This window comes from Anser anser (assembly GCF_964211835.1).
Source record: "Anser anser genome assembly, chromosome: 12".
Classification (NCBI taxonomy): Eukaryota; Metazoa; Chordata; class Aves; order Anseriformes; family Anatidae; genus Anser; species Anser anser.
In genome coordinates this window covers 20,463,631-20,481,892 of record NC_139733.1, presented here as the reverse complement: position 1 = coordinate 20,481,892, position 18,262 = coordinate 20,463,631, and the positions used below count along the sequence as shown (strand labels likewise).

The following is an 18,262-nucleotide window of genomic DNA, read 5'->3' as shown; positions in this document are numbered from 1 at the left end:
TCACAGACCAGACTTCTGTCACTGTTTTCTTTTCTCACAGCCCATCCCTGAGGAGTTACAAAATGGAGAAGGATTTGGATATGTTGTCGCTTTCCGTCCCTTTGGCACCACAACATGGATACAGACAGTAGTCACCTCTCCTGACACACCCAGATACGTCTTTAGGAACGAAAGCATCTTGCCCTTTTCACCGTATGAAGTCAAAGTTGGAGTCTATAATAACAAAGGAGAAGGGCCATTTAGTTCAGTAACCACAGTTTTTTCAGCTGAAGAAGGTATGTGGTTCTCTCCAGCTATTTAACAAGCTATGTTTCATCAGAGAACATAGCAACAATTGATACAACTAAGATTAACTGGAATATAAACATATTTGCACCATTACCAATGTTGCTGATCTCTCGTGTTTTGATTTCCCATTACAGAGCCTACTGTAGCCCCTTCTGGCGTATCAGCGACTAGCCTGTCCTCCTCAGCCATCGAAGTCTCCTGGACAGCCATTCCCTGGAAGATGAGTAGTGGAAGGCTACTGGGTTATGAGGTAAATTCATTTAAAATACATTAAGTCCTGAGTTCAGCCCAATCACTATTGAGAAATCAAGATTCTGTTAAAAAAAAAAAGTTTTTTTTTCATAAAAGCAATTGAAAATCAAAGCAAACAGCTACTTGTTTAGAGTATTAGACTCTAGTAATGCCTAATTTACAGAAGATTACCACCTGTCTTGCTGTCTCTCTGCCCCCACCTTCACCCAGAAAAAGGATGTTTTCTTCTAAGCATCTTAGAAAATGAATGTGGAATGAAATTGTTTTGCTTTCTATGATGAGTCATGTGTTTAACAGTATTTTCAAACTGACATATTTTTTGAGAATTGCATTTATTTTCGTAGAAACTATTTTGTAAGATACATTTTTTTGAGTTTAGTTTGTTTATTTCTAGATGAAGTAATGATTTTCCTCTGGTTGTCATTTTTTAATTCAAGCAACATTTAATATTTCAGTTTCTTTTTTTCTACAGTCAGAGGAGCAGCAAGCGTGAAAGGCAGATGGATAAGAAGAATTTTGTTTACGTAGTTCACATATTTTTGAAACTTAAGTTTTTCTACCTTTTTCAGCTGAGAAAAAAAAATGCACCTAAAGGAGTCAAATGCAATACTGTGGGTAAACGCTCCATTCCATTCAACGTATTAAGTAGTTTTGTTTTATATCTACTAGGTTAGATACTGGAATAATGGCGGAAAAGAAGAATCTTCAAACAGAGTGAAAGCTGCAGGGAATGAGACATCAATAAGAATAACAGGTTTGAAGAGCAACTTGGCATACTACACAGCTGTCCGTGCTTATAACAGTGCTGGAGCGGGTCCCTTTAGTGCCACAGTGAATGCTACCACAAAAAAGACACGTAAGTGTATCAAATGTATGATGGGGAGAGGCATAATGGGATGTTAGCATTTGCAGGCAAATGAAAAATAGACACATTAGTGGGAATCACGGTACGCATAAATGACCTACATTTTCATACAGACCAGAAGAGTTACACAAGTAAGTCAAGCTTAGATCTTCTGTTTTCTAACCTCTGCTACTTTAGCACAATAGTAAGTAAAACTCAGCTATGCCAGTAGAGCTGAAATAAGACGCATCCCTTTTTTGTATAAAACCTTTATATTCTTCTAGTGGCTGGAAGAATTTAATAAAAAAAAAAAAAAAGTGGGAAGAATAAACAGTGACTTGTTGAATTTTTCAGGGTTTTATAACATATTTATAAATTCTCTAGGGCATGACTTATGCAGCGTAATGATCCTCGTACAATTAATGCAAAACAACCATTCACATCCATTGTTTCCCCTTTAAGAAGTTACACAAGAGGCCACTTTCCTATTAAAAAGGAGAAATGAAGCTGGAGAACAGATTGTCAAAGTCTGCAATAATTTTTCTACAAATGAAATATGTTTGGTATGCTCTTGCATTGTAATACAACTCAAAATCAGGGTCATCAACCTTGACGTATTTCTTCCAGATTCACAAGAATGTACAATTAAATCTGTATGAAAGGTCAAATTCCCTGGTATACTTACTAATGTCTTTCTACTGAAAGTAGTTGTATCATCAATATTATGAAATAATACATTCATAATAATAATTTTAGATGTAGAAATAAGTGTCATTGTCTATCACCAATGACAAAAACAACTGAGATTAACTGGAAGATCTGCCTGAGTTTATAAGGTAAGATGTTACAATTATTTAATATTTAGGTCTTACAATACAACAAAATCTTCTGCCATTGCAACATAATGTTCTGCCCATCAGCTGTAATTAAGAGAAATATTAGTGTGGGTGACTAACTTTAAGCATCTGAGGAGTGTTACGGAAATCCATGTCACTATTTTCATACTTAGTACTGGATGTGTAATTACAATAGTTACAATAATAGTTTGGTATTATTACAAATTAAGTTCTGTTCTGAACACCAAAGATTATTGGAGATTTGGGTAGGTGAAGCGAATTGGAGCCTTTTGAATCACTCATATAAGTCAAGTCAAGTGGTAGAGGATTACAGTTTTTATATATAATTACTCTTCTTTTTTTCAGATGACATTAATATTTAGTTTTGGATTTAAGAGTGTGACTCATTTCTTCTCAAATCCAGCATTAATATCTGAGTGTGTAAACTATTTATAAATGCTATAGTACTCAAATCTCAGGAGTAAAACAATTTCCTCTTAAATTTACACAAATTGGCTATTAGTGCATCAGATTGAATCCTATTTAGTATTTAGAATGAGGCAAATTCTGCAGGGAAAAAAAAATAATCTTTGAACAATTGTTTGACTTTAATTCTTGTAAGTTTTGGTCGTACGTTTTGTGTCCATGTAGTGCTAAACTGGATAATCAGGTGGGTTTTTTATCTGATGGCTAATGGAGCTATCTGTGCAAAAGAGTTTAAAAATGAAGGGAAGAACTAAAAACACAAGCATGAGCGCGTGCTTGTAAAACTATTTAAAACCACTGTTAGTTTTTAATACTGGATGTCTTTAGCATCAAAGCTTAGAGCAGTCCACCTAAGCAGCAGTTGCCTCCACTAGGTGACAGCAACAGTAAATTGTTTTCCTTAACACATTTAGAAAAGATTTTAATAGTTGAGTGGTTCACTGCATGACCCATTTTCTGGGAAGTCAACTTGAGGCATCTGAAGAGGTTTGTACTTACCTTCACCTTTCATGACAGCTTGGCAGTTTCAAGATGTATTGAAGTGTACAGCCAAAACCATGCTACTCCTGGGTTGTTAATGATCAACAAAAACAAGAAGTTGCTTGGCCCACTATTGTTCCAACTGGAATTACTGAAATGGTACAGACTGCATTTCAAAATCATGTCTCAAGTTAACAAAAAAAAAAAAAAAGCTGTCACATATTTATACATTACAAACATGTTAAAGGAAATCAGCATAGTATATAGGTTAGTATATTCACTAAGACTAAATTTGCCTAACAATTTATTGTGAAGTATTTGCTTATTCTTGAAAACATACTAAAAATGGATATTGTCTGTTATCATCATTGGTCTCATTAGAGTATGTTCTAATTGATCACACGTGTCTTAAGACACATGCTTTTGTTTGACAATATTTAATGAAAGACCATCAACAGATAATACAACTTCAGAAATAACATTTATGTGCCATTCTGTTTCTCATTCCTTCTGCTTTTTCAATTTAGTCTCTGAACCATAAAGTGTACAAATGACGAGGCTGTATTTGAGTTGCTTTTACATCCGACATGTAATGACAGCCAATTACCTGAGCTATTATTTCCTACTGTAGAATAAATCACTAATGCCAATTAAATTAAAGTCATGCTTTTATTATGTATTTAAAGCACCCAGTCAACCGCCAGGAAATATCGTGTGGAATGTTACTGACTCCAGAGTAATCCTCAACTGGGAAGAAGTAAGAGCCATGGAGAACGAGTCTGAGGTGACTGGGTATAAGGTACGCAAAAAACCACCAACAGAGTATCTGAAAGCAATCCACGCTTCTTTATCTTGTCTGTTTGCAAGGCAGTAGGTTTAAAAGATGGATATTTCAATACTGTCTCCTTTTTCTAGATTTTAATCATATTCTAACGTTGTCTCACAAACCATAGGCCTTTTACCATTAATGGTACATTAATGCTTTCTATTGCTGACCAACTAGAATTATTAGTACCACATATCAAACTGATGTACTTCTCATATTATTAAACCTTTTTCTTCTTACCTACAGTGAGACATGCTCCTTGTCTTTACAGAAACTATATCACCACATTTATTCCAAAGCTGATCAGTGCATAAATCTACGAGTATTTAAATATGACATGTATCTTAAGTATACTTACGAGAATTGCTGAGGATGTTCTTGATGATCAGTGTAGAGCTGTATCCCACATGATACATACCTGTATAAAAGATTTATTTGAAGATCTGACTATTCAGTGTTCTCAGTTTTATTGGCAAGAAATACATGTTTAAAGCTTACCTAGCTTTAGCTAGCACAGAAGGTAGCTGAACTAAGTTGCAAACTGCATCCTCTGTCTCCCAAAGCACTTTCAGGTCTCCCCATTGAAAGCATTGCTAAGTATGTAACAATAAGCTGAATTTTGATAATGCTGGTTAATTTTACCCAAGTAAAGCATTTAGGGGTGTCATTTTTATCCCCCAAAGCAAGGGCTCTGCAGTTACCAGAAAGCTGGTTTGTCAAGCAGAGAACATCCAACAAATGACCTTGAAAGCACAAGAGCAGCCGTAGCGCAGGCGTTGTGCAAGCCAGCCATATGGTTGTGTCCCTCAGAGCTTTTCTCAGCAAAGCACGACATTAGGGAGCATGTCCCAAGGGTGGCAGTATGTAGCACAGAGCTGGGAAGGTTCTGAGAAACTGCTGTAATTTAGATGAATACTAGGTTTGGTGGCAGGTCATCATGTATATAATATAATACCATGGCTTTGCATTTTTTTGCTGTCCACTACTACTGCCATTATTTTGGGAGAGTTTGGATTGCTCTTCTTGAGTTTTTCACTGCAGTGAGAAACTCCCAGGCTTACCTGATTGTCAATTTTGCGAAGCTCTGCCAGGGAAATGTGCTGGATACATATATTCTTTGGAATATAACTCCGCTGGATCACATCCTTGTCCTTAGGCGGGCCAACGGCACTAGGGGTTCTTTGGGCTCATCAGGCATACGGACCAGCAGAGAGGCTGTTGTTGCTCTTAAATCCCTCGTCTGATCATACTTGAGCAGAGAGGACTTGACCTTTAGATGTAGCTCCTGTTGTCTGAGACATAGCACATTGTATGAAGTTAAGTTTCTTGGCAATAATTAATCAGTGCTTGCAGAACGTCTTCCAACATGGTCTGTAATTTTCACATTCTGACTTATCTCCTTGCTCATACTTTGTGTTGGCTTAAGTAGTTGATCTAGATAATGACTGATTCCAAATGGTGGAGTAATTTATAGAACAATACATTATTAAGATACTCAACAGAATATATTATTCATTATCATTATACATTGTGCCATTTTAGATTAAAGTTGGAATAAAAGACATTGTTTCATGTTACCTTCTTTCACTACTTCTCTAGATACTGAATGCAAAACTGCTCTGTAATATTTGCCAAAAATTAGATCTTTTTTAAAGACCTAAATCCTTGTTTTCAAGACTCATTAATAAAAATTGCATGGCAGGTCCTACTGGAAGAAACAACCCACTACAGCTCTGCAAAAGGTGGTGTTTGCTTTTGTTGCAGGTTTTGTACAGGACAAGCAGTCAGACCAATATGAACGTTCTGAACACAGACAAGACAACAGCTGAAATTCTGCTCCAGCTTAATGACGATTACATTATAGAAGTAAAAGCAACAACTGATGGTGGAGATGGCACTAGCAGCGATCAGATCCTGATTCCCAGACTAGCAAGTATGTTGAAGATGAATCACTTTTGTTTTGTCACGTGCTTTTGTCCTCAACAAATATCAGAACCTGCTTTATACCAGCCACAGTACAAAGAGACTGCCTCTGCCTTAGAGTAGCAAAGCATTACTAAATTTGCAGCTGACACTAAGCAGTTGTCACAGCTTATCTTTATAGGAATTGAGTCCGTATTGATAGGAGAAAAAAATTAAAGCCTGTATGTTGTATGATAATAAGGTAATAAAAAGAAAAGCAATTAACAATCTTCATGCCCTTATGCATGACAAACTTCATTCTATTGAATTGGTAAATTACCATGCAAATTGGTATTAAAAAACACTTTAAAAAAAAAAATTTCTCTTTTTTTATAATTATCTGGAAAGTAAAGACTATTCATATAGTTTCAGCATCTTGCAATGCATTTTTATAGCTTAAAATATTTTTCTAAATTTTCATTGCTTATCAAAAATATAAATTTAAAGTATTTTTTGTTTAGAATCTAATAAGAGTAATAATTTCACACAGCAGATACTCATGCTTTCATTTAATCCTTACCTTTTTCATTTGTCACAGGTATGGATGCAAGAGGTTCTGGTCCACCAGTCTTGAATACATTCAGTCTATCCAGCTTCTTACCGACAATATTTTACTTGACTCTTAATTCAGTGTTGTGATGATGCATTTTCATCTGCTGGGGAAAAAAAAAAAAAGGAATCAGTTACTACAGAAAAGTGCTTTTTTTAAAAAAATGCAGTGGTTAATGCATGTTTTTCTTCTGACGTGTTTTTAAATTCTTTATATTTCACTGTAGGTTGAAGTAAAAATATCACGTAAAGTTTAGCAAATCCTTTAAAAAGGAATCTAAAATGCCTTAATACTTGAACCAAAGGAGTTTACATATTACATACTTCAGATACAATGTAAAAGAGAGGGTGAAAGCAATGGCACTGTGATCAGCTACAACGAAGAGCTTAGCTCTATGAGAAATTCCATTTTTGCAATGACAATGAATTGTTTTGAGTGTGTTCTGTATTGTTATGATAACACCATTATACATATGAAAGATGAGATCAGAGACATACCTTCAATCAGAATAGAAAACATCAACCAACCGGCAGTTCTTAAGACAGTGTCGTAATCCAGGAGATTTGGATCCGTTTGCTTGCTGCCCTTTACACAAGTTATTCTAAATCTAGCACGAAATCAAAGCTAAAAGGTAGAGAAAAGTCACAGTATGAATGTTAGTTTTGCACAGTCCATGTTGGGGTGTCCAAGAGGCAGGGCTTCCACTACTACTCATAAGAAATTATCTCACAGCCATGTTTCAAAGAAGGCTCTCTGTTTTATCACAGTGCACGTTTATGTACCCTTCAAGCACCTGACTCTCCTCTCAATCAATAGACTTCTAAGGTAATTTCCTTACATCTCTCCCTTACATTTTGTAACCAGGTTCTTTATTCATAACCAAGTTCTCCCACCTTCAGGATTGTTCTAATTGCCCTTCTCTGAACGCCTGTCATTGTGTTTTGCTAACAGAAGTGCCCATTTCTAAGCATTACTGAAATGCAGTTGCACCATGGCCTTACCAAAAGGGACTATTACCACCTCCCTACCTTGTGATGTGGTGCTTCCCAATATGCAGCCCAAAATTATCTTGCTCTTTTGTCTACCACACTGCAACGTGAACTCATCCTTAGTTCAGTGTTTGCTGTTACATTCACAACTCTCCTTCCAGCTGCTCTTTAACCAGTTCAAAGTATTTCACTTGGTCTGGCACTGTAATGCACCCATTACTATCATGTAATTCCAGTAAGTTTATGGCAATAGTATAGTTTATAATACAAAAAAATACACAAAGACACTTCAAGCTTGATATTACAGAGAAATCTATGCTTTCTTTCATAGCAATATATTAAAGATACATTAAACCCGGTACATTGGACTTTCACAGTTGTGAATTTAGACCAAGTCAGCCTTCTAGACACCTTTTAAAGAGCTACCCCACATCCATGGTAGAGCAAGTGTTCACGTGACATAAAGCATATCCTTTTAAAGAGCTTCATTTTTAATCTCACAGTATTATTACAACACACAGAAATATAAAGAGAGAGAACCAGGATTAATGAACCCATGATAGCACTGTAGAAATACCTTGATATGCACTCAAATAGCAAATTACATTATTAGTATCACGTCCATATGAAACTATGTGCTAACTGTTGAGGTAAGCAAGAGCTGTATATACTGTACATACGTGGTGATAAATGGCTAGTTGCTTTTCAATGTGGCTAACCAATGATGTTTTCAGACACTTGCAAATGGGGGGAGGGGGGAAAAATGGCAAGGAGATGTTACTAGTAAGTATATAGTTATGTTTCATGCAACAAAGGGTGAATCTTTCTATTCTTGTTTCACAAAATTCTAGTTCACGTTCCTGTGTTGCCATTTTCATGCTATTACGTTGTATTATTTAATTTCTAGTTATATATCTCCATGAGATATGTACCAAGTACTTTGTTTCATATTGAAAAGTTTGAAATTTATCCTTAAACTTCCAGTCGTGTGTGTATCCTATGGTTATCTGTATGCATTTTTTCTATTATTCTAATAAAATATTTATTACATTGAGGGATACAAGGCTATTTCTAAGTATTACTGCCTGTCCGTATTATGTATTCATACACGTGGGGATTTACCACAACTAAAGTCCTCAGCCTGCACTCTTCGTATTCCTGCTAACTGGCCCTTCCTGGCAGGACAGGAGTGGTTTCCCTTGCGGTAGCTCTGCTGCCATAAAACTAAAATCCTAACCTATACCCAGGCCTATGTCCCCATCTCTCCCTGGAGGAGTCATGCCCAGAGGCAGGGACGCGAGGTCCAGCTCCAGGTGCTGAGCTCCCTCTGCCCATAGGTTTGCAGCACGGCAGACAAAAAGCCGCCTCGCCTTCCCTGGCTTGCTTTCCCATCTATCCAATTAGGCTGTTTCCTCTTCTCTGAGATGAAATAAAATGTAATTATATTAAAGAAGAGTTGGTTCTTTTTAGTAATTTATGTTGTATATCACTATTTATCATTAAATTCCATGGCCTGTTTTCCCCTGCAAATTGCCTATTCCTCACGTACTGCAGTTTCCCATAAAGCTGGTGACTTTCTAGCACTAAAACCTGCTCCGTGGAAACATGGGCAGAACAGAAACCATATTTTAAGTTTTCAGAGCATGGAATACATGGCTTCAACCTAGCCTACATAACGGGGAGCTGATCCAAATGCTGCAGTAAGGGCTAATAATAATCCCAATGTGTTTCTAAGTATACGTGCAAGAGGCAAGACTAAAGCCCTTTTCCTTGAATAAAACAGGTTCTTTATCAGACGACTGTAGCTGGACATGTGCCTTGCTCCCTATTTCACCCCATATTTAGATTAGTCTTCCTATAAACTGACCTCTGTTTGTTCCTAAGCTCATTCCAGTTCAGTTAATGTTTATTTGCTATGATAAGACTGACTTAATACTCCGGGGAGAGTTGGAAAAAAAATACGTTACTACTAGGAAAGTATTGGAGGAAAACATGAAGAGTCATCAAAGGATACTGTGAGTTCCCAAAGCCTGCTTACCTTTTGCAGGCTTTTCCGGAGCAGTTTCTGTCGCTAAACAAGTTTAGGAATTCAGTCCTGAAAAAAAAAAGAAAAAAGAAAAATGTAGCTGTATTCCTCCAAGCTGCTTAATAACGCTCAAAACTAACAAACAGCAAAGCCAAAAGCTGGCATGAGGCAGAGGGGGAGAAGGGGCTGAGAGGAGGAGGCTGCCCTTGGAAGGACAAGCCTGGCCTTCCCCTGGGTTCCTGCGACACCTACGTTTGGAAGCAGGGATGTGGGGATGCTGCAAGGGTGCTGAGCACCCGCAGCGCCATCACCACAGCACGCTCAGCGTCACTGCAGGAGCGCCACCAGCCCCATACGTGCACGCGAGGCAGGCTGGAACCACCCCCAGCTGGAAGCCCTTTCTGGAGGTGGTGTGAGCCCTGCAGTTTGGGATGTGGAGGTCTGGCACGTGAGGGGTTTGGGGGATTGTTTTAGGCATGGGTTTAAAGTTACTCACCCTACTATTCCCCCAAGACTTGCTTTCTAAACAGTTCCTTGTACCATCCAACTTTTTTTTTCCTTTTTTCTTGGCACACATTTATACGAGGGGAACTGATGTCTCCTGTGACTGAAATACGAATTTCTCTAAGAATTAAAAAAGCCTTTTTCTTTGGACAGTTTACTCCATCAGATATGTTGTAAAAAGGCAGAATCCCTTCTGAATACAAAATGAGTTAAAAACTAATATCACTTTAGCCCTAAGAAATATTGGAGATCTCCATTTTCTACTTAATTTGCCTTTCACCGGTGGATTGCAGACGTGGGCAGTGCCTGTCAGGTTATATATGTTATATCTTAATAACAGGCAATAAAGCAAGCTGTCCTGCATGAGGGAATGCATTAATCTGACAGCTTTCTGTCTGAAATAAATAACAATGGAATATTGTGAAAATAAAAAGAGTTTGTAAACAGCCACTCTCTCTCTTAGGAAAAACAACCTCCTTGATTGTTTTATGCTAATGCTTTGAACTACTGGAAAGCAATAAAAAAGGATATGTTTAGCAGAGATATAACTGAGTGTACATTATTGTTCTTTTATCAAGCCTGTTTGATAAAAAGCGACACTACTTTTCTTTAAATCTGATGCATGTATAGTACACGCTACAAAATGGGGGGAGGAAAAAAAAGACAGTATGACACTTGCTATATCTCTAGCTATCAGTTTTAACCTCTTAGAAAAGAGCTTTTGTGTGAAGACCTCTCATATTTGCCTTCCTGGCACGCACGCAGCTTGGGTTTCACTGGGAAGCAGGATGTACAGCCTAAAAGAAGGAACGGGCAATTGTCTTCTTCCAACCTTAAACCTTTTTCAGCAGCCTCAGCCGGCAGAGAAGGGAAGCTGCCTGCACCCAGCTGAGCCCTGAGCCTGCCCCCATCCCCTATGGGAGCTGTACCTCCCCCAGAGGTGCTGTTAGTGTCTCACCCTCAGCGTGGAGGTGCTTCCAAAGCCAGCTGAGGCGTTTGGTGGGGGAAGTCTCGTTACCGTCAGCAGAACCGGTCACTACCACGCCGTCAGGGCACTGGCTGCAGGACGAGGAGATGCAAACAGGGCCTTGGCGTCCTCTCAGGTCACCCTCTGGTCTCCTGGGCAGCCGCCATCCTGCCAGCCCAGCGGGGAGTTGTGTGGGCAGCACGCTGCTTCCAAGGCACAGCCAGCACAGCAGGCATGACCTGCACGGCAGGCAGGTAGTGTCCTGCCTCAGGAGAAATAGATACCGCTAGGAGATACCCTCGCAGCACACAGGTACGTCTGTGTGTACGGTCACTTTCCATAAACACAGACACCTGGAGTCTAAGATAACCCCAGGCAGCCATCGGTTTTGACTCTCGTGTCGTGTTTTCCTTGCTCTGGTGGGGGCTGTGCTGCCTCTGCCTCTGTCCTGCCCTACGCTAGGTGCGCCGAGCAGTTCCCTCCCCAGCTCTCTGCTGTTCCTAGGAACAGATGCAAACACCACCTTTCCTCTTAACCTCTTTCTCTTACAGGTCCTCTCCACCAGCTTTAGCTACCAGATACATGCTCTCATTCATCGCCATGCCACAGCATCTGCCATGGCGCTCGTTATAACTCCAACCACACTCCCCTTTTGGTTTTTAACTCTCTGTTTTGAGGCTTTTCAGTTTGCACATGAGAGCGTTCCAGAGATGCGTGAGGCCTTCATGTGCATCTGTCCTTTGTTTCTTTCCCATCTCCAAGGGTCAAGAAAACTTCATGAACTCATTTGGTAATTAAATTTTGGTACTAAATGTCTTCTCTTGAGTTCCCTGCTGATCTTTTTTAGGTCAAGTATCTTTGAAAGTCTCTTTCTTTTTTTTTAACAGACAAGTCCTGGAGATACACCAGTAACTCTGGGCATATGAGCATTATGTAGCATCACTAAGACACTTTCTTGCCAATGTACCTAAGACTACTTTCTTACCCTTTAAGAACATAATTAGTCCCTTGAGGTCTGGACCATGCTTGCTTTCTGTGCTGTGCTCTTCATGCCATCCCGGCGATTAATTCCCCCTCAGATGGCAGAACGTCAAGGCATTGCAAATGCTGAAAAAGGAAGAATCAAAAGCATCCCATTAGGAGCCTATGCAACCTCAAGATGTTCATTAATTCAGCCAATGACAATTTAAAGTCAAAGCGACTCCTGTGACAGGGGAACATCCCAGAACTGTCCGTCAGGAAGGAGCCCCCTTTGAGAGAGCCCGGCTCACTGCTGGCTGCCTCTTGGCCCCGCACTGCTCGCAGGACCAAGAGGAGGGAGGCAGAGCCTCCGGTGCCAACTGAGGATGCAGACTGCTGGCTGGAGGCAGGGGGTTGCATTCCCTCAGTCAACAGTTTGACCAAGAACCAGTGACCAAACCATTACAAAGCGGTGCCTGTCTGTGAGGTGCGACAGGCATTTCAGGGCATGCACAGGGACTTATTTTTAGGCACTCTGCACCAGCTGCTCTGCAGCCCTTGGTAGAAGCACAGATTCATTTTTGCCATCCCCAAGGAAAGCGCTGTGAATGCTCCCCTGAGACCAGAGCATCTCCGTGTGCTCCCCGTGCCTGCTCATTTAGTGGGAACACCGAGAGCGGGATGATGGTTTAGGGCCACGTAGCAGGAAAGGTGTTCAGCAGCACTGCTCTCCCCAGTGATTTCATTTTAGGGGATCTTTCCCTTTTATGCTGGCACACGAGCAATGGCCTGTTACATCAGCTCGAGACATAAAAAGAAACAAGGCACAGAAAATAAGGGAAAATCCTCTCTTTCATGCCCTTTATGATACAAACAATAAATCATTTTCCCAGCTGAGGATGTGAAAAGGAGTCTATCAAAAAGGACATATGTTTAGCAAGGATCTCTCTCATTAGCAATCCAAGAAGGGCCACGGTTAAAGCAGACAAATAATTTAATTTTTGTCACAGTTTCCAACGTTGCCACCAAACAGGCAGTCAGAGTTACACTTGTCACAACACTCATTATCTATGTGAGCACCAGAGCTCTCAGCTGATTGAATGAGCTCTGCAGCAAGAGCAGATTATTTCACCAGCTGCATCTGATTGTCATTAGTTTTTGGATACAGGATGTAAATTGACTACAAAGACAGAAAATATGGCTTTCATACCTTTATGGCAGTTTCATGAGAAACATAGAGGAAAACTCTTCTGCAGCAGCCAGAAGCTTCAGCTCATGTACTGAAAACCAGTGTTTTGGGGTTTTGTGTTGCCTCGGAAACATGAAAAATAAAATAATATTTAATTACTTATTTTCAAGCAACCATAGTATCCAGTGCTGGGGGCCAGATCCAAGACTAATGAAACCCTTATCCCAGTTTCAGAAGATTTGTCTGATCCGTCCTTCTAAACAAGGGAAGGGCCAAGGAAGAACAAATCTCAGCCAAGTTTCACTTGTGATTGTGTTTCTAAAAGATTTATCAGAAGTTTTTCACAGGATCCCCACGAACACCCCCCTCAGACAAGAAAAGACCACCATGGCTCCTCCTGTCACTCACGAGGACAGCACCCGCACGTCCCGGGGGCTGTTACTGAGCTCCCAGGATCTGCCAGCCTGGGAGCATCGCCCACGCCAGTGGGACGGGAAGGCTTTGGGCAGACGCTCGCAGCAGCTCACAGAGGTTCCTTCTTGCCTTCACATCCACGACTTTATCAACATTGTCATCTGCTTGTCTCTGAAAATATGCGCCCTCTTCCTTCAAAGAGACAGCAGCAGATGGCCTGATAAACATCCATGCAAACACCCAGACACGACCTATGTGCATAAACCCCACATACGCGATTTGTACCGTTCCTGCTCACTGGCACAGAAGCAGGACTCCAGCACCACTTCCAGCTTGCGATGCTACGTGAACGTGCCAATTGCTATTTTTACATCTGGTCCCAAGCTATTTTAAGCAAAAATTTGCTTAAAAAGACACCTCAAGGCAACCTCATCCTTTAGTTAGCCGTTCATTTCTAAACAAGCTGTTACACAGATAATGTTAGGTTTGCTTTCTTTTCTCCAATTTTCCTCAGGAAAATCTCCACGAATCTCTTTTGACTCCTGAAGGTTAAACAGTCTCCAAGAAAACTGGATCAAAGGGAAAAACAACTTTATACTAGAAGCATAGAAGTATTTACATAACAGAAGATAAGCTCAAACTTCACATCTACCATATAGACATGCTTATGAGAAGCGTATAAAAATAGACCATTTTCAATTTGATTGGGGAGGGGATGAGCAAAAGCTTTTTATAGCTAATGTAAGAGAAGAAAGACAAGGCTGGCAATCAGCACAGTTTGCAACGCATCTAATTGAAAAGTTCCAGCGTTTTCAGGATTTCCTGCCTGAAGGAGAAGAATCTCTTGGAGCCATTTTCATGCACAAGAGGAAAAGAGAATAAAGCATCCTGCCGGAGCCTGGGGATAACTCTTCCTCGGAGCAGCAAACCCAGGATTGAGTGGAGCCCTGCTAAACAAGCTGGAGGTTCACATGTCAGACGACAAACCTGCCTGTTGAGTGGGGAATGACTGCCAGAAACAAACGGATGAAGGCAGCACTTGGAAAGCAAGAAGAGAGCTTTATTTCAGCCTCCTCTTCTGTGCTCCCTGTGCTCCTCAGCTGTGACCACAAATTTCGGCAGTAGTCTACTAATAGAACTGATTACAAAAATACAAGTTGATGTAGGGTTGGTCATTGCAGAACTATAACAAAAATGAGGGAAAAGAAACTTTTTTCACGACATTCCAAGAAACGTCCTCTTTTGGGCCAGCTCTGGTACATTCAGAATAATGGACAGCTCAATACACACATCGACGTTTAGTCTAATGGCTTCATCATCTCTCCTTACAGATGTACTGGAACCAAACCCATAAACGCTTCGATATCAAACACCCACTTCTGCCTGCCCTCAGCAGGAGCAGAGCTATCCATTCCGTGGTTAATTAGCTGTCCTCTATAAAGCAATGGGAAAGGCCATGCTTTAATTTAGACCCATCTGGTAAAAGCTTTCTTGAAAAGATGAGACTTGTGTCATATTTTGGAACTCAGAGCCAGAGGTTGCCCAGCAGAGGCCATCTGTCACAGATAACTGCTCCCAGTCCTCCAGATTATCAATTAGGCCATAATGACTGTTTCCATGAAAAGGTGACTGAAGGGTCAGGAACAGATCCCTCACACTGGCTGACCCATGCCCTAGGAGCCTCGCAGTTGAACCTAAAAAAAGCCCATGTGCTGAGACGAGGGCTGGGACATAGATTCCCAACACACACAAAAAAAATAAAAAAATAAAAATATTACAGAGAAATATTTCAGCCCACTCAAGGTGCAGAACCCAGGGGTCTTCCTAAAGGCCCTCACTGTCTTTCCTTCCAGAAAATACCAGAATTTGTGGGGTTTTCTGAGTTCAGGTAAGAACCGAGATGCTGCTACATGTGGACACTTTCCTACTTAGCTGGAGGATGCACTAGAAAGTGTTGGACAGGTTCAGTTCCCTCCCCTGGCCCATATTTCTGATTTTCTTTAAGCCCTGTGTATCAGAGCCCTCCACGTCTGGGATGAAAGCCCAACTTCTAGATATGAAGATACCCCAATATCTAGACCCAGGTTGTGCTACCCAGGCTCTGTTACACACAGCCCGTGGCACAGCCACAATCAAAACTTCACGACCTAATTGCCACAAACCTCACCTCCTCGGTTCTTGAAGGAGCCTCAGACCTCAGCAGGCCTCGGATCTGATTTTTTCCTCCTATTCTATGCAGTTTCAATTCATTTCCAAAGTGCTGTCTTCTCTATTCTCTGGTTACAGAGCAGCTGAAGTGCAGTCGCACGAGTCCTGCAGTTACTAAAGTGGCTTCTGTCTCGCTGCTCTTATCTGGGCAGCACAGGGCTGGGACCTGCTTGTAAGGAGAGAAATTGCTTACATAATTTATGATGCCTCTTGTTGTCAAAATAAGCAGACAGGCTTAAAAAATATAAGCAGACACTGTTAGGAACAATACACTTAAAATGTTGAATTACACGGTAGCAGCACAGAATGGAAAGACGTGAAATTATAAGAGAATAAAAACGCAAGGTATTAGAGAAATGTCAAACCTTTCCTGTATTTCACCCATCAATAACACATCACACGCTGCTTTAAAGACAGATGTTGATGTCCAGGTAGCCCAAGGGAGATATTTGAAGTGCCAAGCAAACATTATGGCAGTAGTGAACACTGGTGGTGTGTCACATGAGCACGTGTAACCTCCGGGAACAGACTCACCAGACAGCTCCTGTACCCGGGCTTTTCAGGCATTTTCCATTAGCGATATAAATAAAAACATTTGGACATCTGTTTATATGCACGGGACACCTAAGTTGCATGAGCACAGCAACTCATAGGCAGAGAAAAGAGCTGCACAGAAGAACACACCAGAAGGCCCCAGAGCATCACTGCCGGTGGAGGGAAACCTTTGCTCTGCACACCTACGGCAGGGCAGGACCCCGGCTCCCAACTTCAGATCCACTCCCTTACATGGATGAGGAGCGATGCATAAAGTGCATACACAGAAGACTGGCTGGCTGTTTTCTAAACACCTGAGAAGATGCTGAATGCCAAGTTTTGGATGGACATGACACATTTCAGAAATTAAAATACTAGCTTCATTTTTTTAACCATATCAGTTGGATTTCTATCTGTGGGAAACTTTTCCTCGGAGAGGCTCTTTTCATATGAACAGCAGGGCAGGGAGCAGCAACAGCGTGAAAAGAGAGATCTTGAAAAGCAGAGACACTGCAGAAGGCACTGCATTTGCATTTTAAGCTACATCTATTCCCCAAATGCTCAGACACATGAAAGCAAGCCCGGATTTTTATGTAGCACCAGATCTTTCCATTTCAGCCTGAATTTAAAGGTCGTATGTGTTCAGAGCTTTCGCACTTACCCCGAGCAGCCCAGCGCAGCCCTCCCTGGGAGGAGCCGCGGGCCGGGTGCCAGACCTGCCTCGGGGAGCAGAGCCCCACATCCGACCCTGCTCCCAGTGACAGCAGCCCCAGTACAAGGGGATGCTGAATGGGACACGATGCTCTGATATCGCTGCCCTTAGCAAGAGCTTCTTGGCACTTGTCAGCGCACTGACAGCTGAATCTTTCCAGCCACTTAACTGTAGTATGAGAGGTAAGCAGCTGAGCGAGCCCCACCGTCCTTTCCACAAAACCCAGTCCCACAGGAAATTCAAGACATTTAAACTTAATTTTAACCTTCTTCACCTTCAGGAATCAGATTTACTTTAGACCGGGCTGAAAGTTGCCTACCTGCCATGGAAGTTCTGCATGGGCTTTGCGTCGTGCAGCTGGAGGGCAGGCAGGGGTAATGCTGGCAGCAGCCAGGCAGGGCTGCAGGGCAGTGATGCTCAGCTCTGCTTCCCGCTCCTCCTCGGCCTCCCACGAGGTGCTCGGAAATGGTCAGGGTTGTCTTCAACACCACTGAACTCCCCAGTACGCCGCTTCCTTCCTTCGGCGGCCTGGAGCAGATGGAAAGGGAGATAAAGAATGAAACTCTGACCCTTGTCAGCTTCCAAACGAGAACCACCGGCGTGGCAGCATGTCTGAGTTTCAGGCACGGGGCAGACCACACACTGGATTTACTGACACAAACGCTGGTCTCGGTTATTGAATTTCTAGCGCTGAAGGAGCTGGCAGGAAAATGATATGTATGCAGAACGGAGAAGAGGTGAGGGTTTGCTTTTGCCTGTCAATATGTACAGGACTTGAATGACTGTTGGTTTGTTGAGGGTTTGTGATTAAATTGGTAGGGCTTCTGCCTAATTATACTGCCGATATAGATAGGCAATTAAACAGCAGTAAAGCAGCAGAAGCCAAGATCTCTGGAGTCACCTGCAGTGCACGGGGGAGCCGGTAGGGAAGGACCCCAACAGGGCAGGCACAAGCCCAAAGGAAACCCTCCAGAGGGCTGCTCCTTCACCTCTGCGGGCTGCTCCTTTGTCTCGCGCAGGCCGGTGAGGAGGAGGAGGCCTCAACTCCTCCGAAGCTGACGTGTGAATCCCAAAGCTGTGAGCGAGAGGGCAGGCAGAGGTGGGGACAGCCCTGGTCCCACACGCTGACACCCACCAGTGACACACACCAGTGCTGCGAGCAGGGGCAAAACCCAAAAAAGCACCCGGGCTGCCCAGCACGACCCCTTCCAAGGTGCCTTCCTCCCCCTCCCTCC

The 18,262-nt window shown here is 41.8% G+C and overlaps 1 protein-coding gene and 1 long non-coding RNA gene across 4 annotated transcripts in view; one reads left to right on the top strand and one right to left on the bottom strand.

Annotated features, from left to right (window-relative positions):
- CNTN3 (contactin 3) overlaps window positions 1–8,571 on the top strand; it is a 100,312-nt gene extending 91,741 nt beyond the window's left edge. For all 3 annotated transcript variants that reach the window (XM_083795493.1, XM_083795494.1, XM_083795495.1), the window contains exons 16-21: window positions 41–275; window positions 423–538; window positions 1,210–1,396; window positions 3,873–3,985; window positions 5,777–5,945; window positions 6,513–8,571. In XM_083795493.1, coding sequence (XP_083651619.1) covers window positions 41–275; window positions 423–538; window positions 1,210–1,396; window positions 3,873–3,985; window positions 5,777–5,945; window positions 6,513–6,613 — 921 coding nt within the window. In that variant the 3' untranslated portion in view covers window positions 6,614–8,571. The remainder of the gene's footprint in view (window positions 1–40; window positions 276–422; window positions 539–1,209; window positions 1,397–3,872; window positions 3,986–5,776; window positions 5,946–6,512) is intronic.
- Window positions 77–17,530, bottom strand: LOC310880136. The gene is made up of 11 exons (XR_014571480.1): window positions 17,347–17,530; window positions 15,741–15,947; window positions 13,181–13,282; window positions 11,996–12,117; window positions 10,036–11,272; window positions 9,552–9,608; window positions 6,495–7,148; window positions 4,371–5,304; window positions 3,205–3,337; window positions 383–501; window positions 77–213 (listed from the first exon to the last, which is right to left on the bottom strand). It is a non-coding gene; the product is annotated as an uncharacterized lncRNA (long non-coding RNA).
- Between the last annotated feature and the right edge of the window lie 732 nt (window positions 17,531–18,262).